Source organism: Miscanthus floridulus, chromosome 16 (genome assembly GCF_019320115.1).
Source record: "Miscanthus floridulus cultivar M001 chromosome 16, ASM1932011v1, whole genome shotgun sequence".
Taxonomy (NCBI): Eukaryota; Viridiplantae; Streptophyta; class Magnoliopsida; order Poales; family Poaceae; genus Miscanthus; species Miscanthus floridulus.
Window position 1 is genome coordinate 103,672,620 of NC_089595.1, and position 8,389 is coordinate 103,681,008.

The 8,389-nt window shown below is 41.0% G+C and overlaps 1 protein-coding gene across 1 annotated transcript; it reads left to right on the top strand.

Moving 5' to 3' along the window:
• Positions 1–822: 822 nt before the first annotated feature.
• On the top strand, positions 823–7,063 carry LOC136513004 (mitochondrial import inner membrane translocase subunit TIM50-like). Its single transcript, XM_066507007.1, has 10 exons — positions 823–1,298; positions 1,433–1,521; positions 2,117–2,153; positions 2,985–3,046; positions 3,136–3,249; positions 4,733–4,837; positions 4,914–5,012; positions 5,439–5,598; positions 5,674–5,776; positions 6,553–7,063. Exons 1-10 carry the CDS (start codon positions 941–943, stop codon positions 6,596–6,598), a joined length of 1,173 nt encoding a protein of 390 aa, XP_066363104.1. The 5' UTR covers positions 823–940; the 3' UTR covers positions 6,599–7,063.
• The last annotated feature ends 1,326 nt before the right edge of the window (positions 7,064–8,389 follow it).

Here is an 8,389-nt window from a genome sequence, read left to right on the forward strand (position 1 = left end):
GATAAAGATGTTAGCCATAGAATCAAAGCAGGGTGGATGAAGTGGCGGCAAGCGTCTGGTGTCCTATGTGACAAAAGGGTACCACAGAAGCTAAAAGGCAAGTTTTATAGGACGGTGATTAGACCTGCTATGTTGTATGGTGCAGAATGTTGACCTACGAAAAGACGACATATTCAACAGCTAAGTGTCGCGGAAATGCGTATGTTGCGTTGGATTTGCGGTCATACAAGAAGGGATCGAGTTCGGAACGATGATATACGTGAGAGATTCCTAGTAGCACCAATTGAAGAAAAGCTTGTCCAACACCGGTTGAGATGGTTTGGACATGTGCAACGGAGACCTCTAGATGCACCGGTGCGTAGTGGAATCCTAAGTCAGGATAGTAACGTGAAGAGAGGCAGAGGAAGACCGAAGTTGACTTGGGTAGAGGCAATAAAAGGAGACTTGAAAGGATGGAATATACCCAAAGACTTAGCCTTAGATATGAGTGCTTGGAAGACAGCTATTCACGTGTCTGAACCTTGATTGCTTCTGTTGGGTTTTAACTCTAGCTTACTCTAATTTGTTTGGGACTTAAAGGCTTTGTTGTTGTCGTTGTTGTTGTAAACGCGGCCCAATCCTCAGCGCCGCAGCCCGCAGGCCATCATCAGGCCAGATCCGCAAGGAACCCACGCGCGGCGTAGCCGCAACGCAGACTTCTCGACTAGCCTCGGCCCTCGGCCTCTCTGGCGGCCCACCAGCCAGTAGGCAGGCGCGTTTCTCCCAACTCTCTCTCGCCCTCTCTCGCCTCTCTCCCAACTCTCTCTCGCGATCGCCGTCTTCTCCGCGTCCTCGCCTAAACCCTGCGCTAAAAACCAAAACCTAACTAAAACCCCGCAGCTTTTTTTTTGTCCTCCCTTCTTCTCCCGCAAGCCACGCGCCCGCAGCCGCGCCGATCGCCATGTCGCGTCTCCTCCTTCGCCGCCGCAGCCTCCTCCTCCCGGGGTTGCGGAGCGGCGCCAGCCACCCCTTCGCCGCCGCCGCCTCTTCCCGTTCTGCGTCCTCCCGGGCTGCCTCCTCCCGCTCCTCATACACTTCCCGGTTCGCCCCTCCCGCCTACCACGCCTCCGCCACGGCCGCGGCCGCGGGCTCCCAATCGGAGGGTGCGGCGGCGGCGGCGGCCGAGTCCACACCCGCAGCGGGCGACCAGCCCTCACCGACACCTCCCCCCGCGGCGCGCGGGCGGTGGGGCCTGCTCAAGTTCGGCGCCTTGGCGGCAGTCGCCGGGGCCATCGGCGGCGTCGGATACGCCAGCTACGGTGCGATCCCCCGGTTCCTCACCGCGATCCGGCCTTCTAGGGCGATTTGGCTTTAGTTGCAGATTTGGTCTGGGGTTTGGCTTGGGATTTTGCGCGCGCCTGACTTGTTTTTTTTTTGTTTGCTTTCGTGTCAGCCTATTCGCTGAATGAAGTGGAGGAGAAGACGAGAGAGTTCAGGAAGAACCCAGCGCCGCTCATCCCTGAGGATGCCTCCACGTTCGAGGTAAGTTATACCATGCGATCCTCTGTTACTTATTGTTGCTTGTTAGTATTCGTGTGAGCTATCCTCTGTTACTTATTGTTGCTTGCTAGTATTCGTGTGAGCTGCAAAGCCAATTAATCATAGCACCCACCCTTTTCTCACCTAGGACGGAGGGAGGGATGGTACTCCGATGATTGGCCTTTTTGGCAGCTCAGATTCTTCTAAGATGACTAGGAATGTCTGTTCAGCTCCCATGAATTAGACTGACTATGCCAAACGGTTGGCAGAGATGCAAAATTTGTGTAACTAGAATTTGATATATTTCAGCCCACACTGTTTGTTGTTTGTTGTGGAGTGCCATTCTGTTGGTTGGATTTGTGGGAGGATCTTTGACTTCAGTTGACTGTTAATTTCTCTTTGATGCCACCATTCAAGCATATCATAAATGAATGACACACTTTGTGCTGATATTGAAGCATGGCATAACTTATACACCCCATGAGAATTTTGCACAAATGGATGAGTTGCATTAATTGAAATAGGGAGTGAATGCTTCTCCCATTGAGTGTGAAATTATTTTTTGACTGTAAATTATTGTTGTATTTCTTGCATGCAGAAGTATAAGGCTATGGTGTACTCGATGGCTATGAAAGGTGCAAACTGAATGCGCTCCTCTTTTTACTGTTCTTCTCTTTGTTTACTTGGAATTCAAGAGTTATTGTTGCGAAGTATTTTCTTCTCTGGTGATCAATTGCTGTGCACTTCTGAACGCATGTCCAGATGGCAATGTGGTGATGCTTGATGAAGTAGGCTCATTTTTTTTTTCACCACGGATGAACTGAATTTCATTACTTAAAAGCAACGAAATTACAAGAGTTTGGTAAACCATAATACGTACTTAGCTCAAACTAAACAAGCTGCCAGTTGCACTGAACACACAGGGTTCAGACAAAAGGCATCCAAAACCATCATCCCCAGCATAGTCAAAGACTAGATAAGCGATGATAAGAGTTCTCGCCGCCAAGGCTATGAAGAGTACGATTTATTACAAGTCCAGATCGGATGGAGTAGGCTCATAGAATGATAGAACTACTTACTGTTTCTCGACAGTTGAAAATTTTGCCTTTGATAATTACTATTAAATGCTTTGATTTGCATAATCAATAATTCATGTAAATTTGCAAATTACTTTAGGAATAGTTAAAGAATTACTCTGAGTTGTTCAGTGGAAGCACAGATTCCGATGGTATTGAATTATGAACTGGGTCAATGCATGTATGTTGGAAATTAATATATATGAACCCTTGTAAAGCATTCATGGATTTAACATTAGTTAAGATAGATGCATATGCTGATTAATATTCTGAGCTGAAACATTTTTCTGTGCTGAATTGCTACTTATTTCCAGCTTAGCTTGGTTGGTTATGGTTTTGTCTTTCGTACCTTCTTATCCTTACTAAGTGGTGTAAAATCTTGGGCTGCAGTTCCTGTTTCAGCTATAGAGCTGTACTTGGATATTAGGAGCACAATTGAAGACCATGTCAGGGTTGGTAACAGACTATAAGGTTTTTAGCCCCTTTGTACATGTATAATCTAGCAAGTGTTTGTAATTGCTCTTATTATTTTCTACTCCAGGGATTTACTGAACCCACATCAGACAAACTGCTACCAGATCTACTTCCTCAAGATCAGCATGTCTTCACCCTAGTTCTTGATCTGAATGAAACTCTTGTCTACTCTGATTGGCAGGTATATTGTGGCTTCATACCCTGTTCTGTTATTTATTTCATAATATGTGCGACATCGGAATCCAAAAACATGATGTAATAATATATGAAAGACAAACATCTGGTACTGTATTTACAAATGTTTTGTTTTGTTGAAATAGTTTAGTATTGTAAAATTGCAGGCCCATTATCCCTGCCACACAGGAAAGAGATCATGACTAATGGCAGTTTGAACGGTAGAGTGTAGTTTGCGTTCCATACTACTTATGTAATATGCTATAGGCTATAATAGATGCTATAGGCTGTAGTTTCGATATTTAGGATCAATGCTACAGAGGGACGGGGATATTGATGAAGATGTTAGCCATAGAATCAAAGCAGGGTGGATGAAGTGGCGGCAAGCGTCTGGTGTCCTATGTGACAAAAGGGTACCACAGAAGCTAAAAGGCAAGTTTTATAGGACGGCGATTAGACCTGCTATGTTGTATGGTGCAGAATGTTGGCCTACGAAAAGACGACATATTCAACAGCTAAGTGTCGCGGAAATGCGTATGTTGCGTTGGATTTGCGGTCATACAAGAAGGGATCGAGTTCGGAACGATGATATACGTGAGAGATTAGGGGTAGCACCAATTGAAGAAAAGCTTGTCCAACACCGGTTGAGATGGTTTGGACATGTGCAACGGAGACCTCCAGATGCACCGGTGCGTAGTGGAATCCTAAGTCAGGATAGTAACGTGAAGAGAGGCAGAGGAAGACCGAAGTTGACTTGGGTAGAGGCAATAAAAGGAGACTTGAAAGGATGGAATATACCCAAAGACTTAGCCTTAGATAGGAGTGCTTGGAAGACAGCTATTCACGTGCCTGAACCTTGATTGCTTCTGTTGGGTTTCAACTCTAGCCTACCCCAACTTGTTTGGGACTTAAAGGCTTTGTTGTTGTTGTTGTTGTTGTTGTTGCATTGCCTGTGCATTTTAACATAACCTGACAAGGTCCTGCTTACTAGGTTACAGTGTGCTTAATCAATACCTTGTACTTCCTGTAACAGTTGTCCTCCAGCATATTCTTGTACAAGTAACATCTGGTCTATGGTGTTTCAGTGCCAAGGCATATCAATATAGTGTTTAATTTTGTATACATCAGCAGAAACTTTAGTACTTATGAGTTATACATTACATGTATATACATGTGGACCTGGTTTATGCAAGTACACAATATGCTTATTGATTACCTTCCTTATTGCGCCTGCCCCTAATTGGAGCTCTTCTTATCTATTTCTATACCGAGAATAGCTTTATTGACGGGCTGAACGAACCCCTCACTTGGCTAACTCAACAATCATATGTCTAAGAGTCTGGTCTAACTAAGTGGATTGGAGGCGGGCATTGAGATATTTTCTTACGCCTTGTGATACCATCTCTTTTCAGTCGCTCCTAATTTTTTTTGTGTATCCAAAGAATGTACTAATGATGTTCTTTCCTGTCTCTCTCTTTTTTTCTGTAAAGCGTGAGAGAGGATGGAGAACTTTTAAGAGGCCAGGAGTTGATGCGTTTCTGGAACATATGTCAAAATTATATGAAGTTGTTGTGTATTCTGATCAGACACCTATGGTTAGTTGATCTTTTTCTTTGCATTTGAACTCTTATGTAATGGCCTAACCTTCATAGATATTTTGTTGGTGTGCAGTATGTTGAACCTGTGTTTGAGAGGCTGAACTCAAGGGGTACCATTTCACACAGGTTATCAAGACCTGCTACTAAGTACGTGGATGGAAAACATTATCGGGTATGCAGATTGCAAGGATTTACCTAATTTCTCAGCATTAGGAATTAGGATGCATTCATTGACGTTATTCTATACACTTGCTCCTGAATATTGTCATCCTTTGCAGCTTTATAATTATTATTATTAGCACATCTCCATTATATCATCTTTGTAAAAGATAACCAACTATCAGGAGCATGTACTTGAGGAAGCATCTAAATAAACATAGAGTTTATAGTACTTTCTATTTTAGATGTACAATCATGCATTTGTGATTGATAAACTTGCTACTGTTAAACATTTTGGTTAGGGTATGACATGTTTTTTAAGACTGGTCCTGTGTCTAATCTGTGGATATGCTTAACTGTCCATTTCCACTGTTTTTTTTTTTTTGTGTGTGTGTGTGTGTGTTGCCTCTTAATCTTACTATTTTTCATGTTTTATCAGGATTTGTCAAAGTTGAACAGAAACCCTGCTCAAGTTATCTATCTCAGCGCCCATGCTCTTGAATCTTGCTTGCAGCATGCAAATTGTGTTCAAATCAAACCTTTTAAACTTGAAGATAAATATGATACCCAACTGCTGGATCTCATTCCATTTCTCGAGTGTGAGTGTTCTAACCCATCTCTTATATTGTAATATCAACATGGTTAGACGTTGATCAAGCCAACACAATTTGCAGATGTTGCCATGGCTAGACCTTCTGACATTAGGACAGTGCTGGCATCCTATCAAGGTCATGATGTTGCTGCTGAGTTTATTGAGCGTTCAAAGGAACACCAGCGGTAAGCAAACATGGTTATGCCTTATTCTAGTTCTCGTTGCAAGGCATCATGTGAATGTTCCTGCTATTGAATCTGTGCAATTTGCTATGAAGTTATAATAGTTTAGGGTTGATGTGAGTCTATGAATGAATCACTAATTTGTGATACAATCTGATATAACATATTTTTGCTTCTTTTGCATTAATGCTTCTAAATGGAATAGTGTCTCTATATTGAACTGTGTTATAATTCTTAAATGGAAGTGGTTCTAATTATATTAAAAAAAGATGCTGCAAGTCCTTAATAATCTCCCACCAAGTTCCTCGTGTGGATAGGCTTGACATTAAAACTTGAGCTGAATTTATGACCTTGCAACATTAAGGGATTAGTTGTGCTTGACTGTTCTTCAGAGTGATATGTGGCCCCTCTTTCACAATGCCTGGTTTCACCAATACATGAAAATAACAAAATACAAAGTAGGTCTGGCCTTTGAGTATATTTTGACCACAGTAGGCATATTTAGGCTCGGATCTGAGGAGTCCGGATCATTTTAGTTAGTTTGGATTTTGCAAACACCATATTAGTCACCTCTTTACAGAAACCAGTTACAGAAATGCTGTAGTACAAAACCACTCGCTGCAAGCCATAAGTAGCCAACCTTTGTGCGCTTTTATCTTATTGATTTGAGCTACAATAGGCTTTCTGGAATTTATCTGCATGGCCCATTTAATATTTTGGTAAGGTATACAGATGATCAGGACTGTTAGTCTGACGACATTATTCTTCTCATCTCACAGGCGTATGCAGGAACAGAGCAAGCTTGGGCGCATATGGCGACGGTGATGGATCGTTGAAGGATAGTGCACTGATTGATTTGTGAATCCTAGTCATCATCATGTTTCCAAAAGAAGAGCATATGGAACCTTTTGTTCTTGTCCGTAGTCGAATTGTTGGCTGCTGTGTAGGGATATTCTTAGTTTTGGCAGTTTAGGTTGCGCCCTTTTGTCAAAGGCATTCTAGTAAGAACATGGTTAAATGGCCAATGCTGAGAGTTGAGACCATGCGACTCAAATGTTGCTTTGATGGAGCTGTCAACGTGCTTCTTGCGGAAAACAGAAAAGTGATTATTCAATGGGCGACCGTAGCATCTCCCGTCAATATTTTGTTTGATCATTTGGTTTAGTATCAGCTAGCTTTCGCGGATTTATGGAGTCGAAGGGCTTTTGTATTTTGTCATCATGTAACAGTGGATCACATAATGCTGGATTTCCATGAGAAATCATGTGAAATACATCTAATTTCTGGCACTTCAAAGTTCAGCTGGTGTCCGTGGAATCCATTTGAGCTTTAGCAATTCTTCCTACTGTCATCACGTTAGTGATAAATACATCTCTTAGTAACTTTAGTGGCTGGTATCTTTGAAATTTGAAATAGCTGATAATAAAAAACGGCGGGTCTTTGACGGTTGATCGCGATGTCTTGACGAAAGAATTTTATTGTATGCTACAAAGTGGGATCGAAGGACTCTTGTCTGGTAAAAGTGGAAATTAAAATTGATGTTCATACGCTAAATCTACTGAAAATTTAAAACTCCAGCATTATGTGAAGGCACATACGAGGCAACCAATATCTGTCCTTGTTAAGACATATTGACCCCGTTGGGCTGGCAGAATTTTGGCTGAAACTGGCTGAAAACGCTGTTCTGGTTGAATTGTTGTAAGAAAAAAACACCGTTCCAGCTAAAAAAAAGAAGCCGAACAAACCAAATATAAGGTAAGCCGAACAACCAATATTATCGGCTTGTTTGGATACTTGTGTATTCACTTCAATCTACATGTATTGAGGTGAATTGAAGTGTAAATTCGTTTAAGTTCTACTTAAATCCATCTAACACATGGATTGAGATGGATACGAAGATATCTATAAGAGAAGAAGGGAGGAAGTATACCCTATGAGTGGATAATGGATATATTACAGAGAAATTGTATCACAAACAAGTAGATGCACTGATGCATCAACATGGAGGAACATGTGTGCCTATTTTAGTTGGAGCTTGCTAAAGTATATTGTGTGATAGGCTGTCGGTGTGCTTCTCTCTCTTTTTTTTTAAAAAATAAAAAATAAATGCACGCCTAGCTTCCTAAAGACTTAAATATTTTTAAGTGTAACTAAGTATATAAAAAATAATTCTAATATTTATATTTTGGAATAAATTTATCATGAAAAATATATTCTACTATCAATCTAATGATATTTCTTACACTTCATAAATATAATACTTTTTATATATACTTAGGAAAATCTAAAAAGATTTTATCCCTAACGAGATGCATATAATTTGGGACGAAGAGAGTATGCTTGTATGCATAGATATAAGTCTATGTCCCAAATATTACTATACTCATGTATTTGAATTGAATTTGAGTGTGATACGTACTCCAACCGTTTTAAATTATAGCTTATTTTATCTGTCTCCATGTTAAATTTATTAAATTTTGATTAAATTTTAGAAAAAACATATTAATGTTTATGAGTCCACACAAATGCTCAATCAAACATATATTTCATGGAGAATCCAATTAAACTAATTTAATATTCGAGATATTAAGAAAAGGTTTGACTTAGGACAAAATC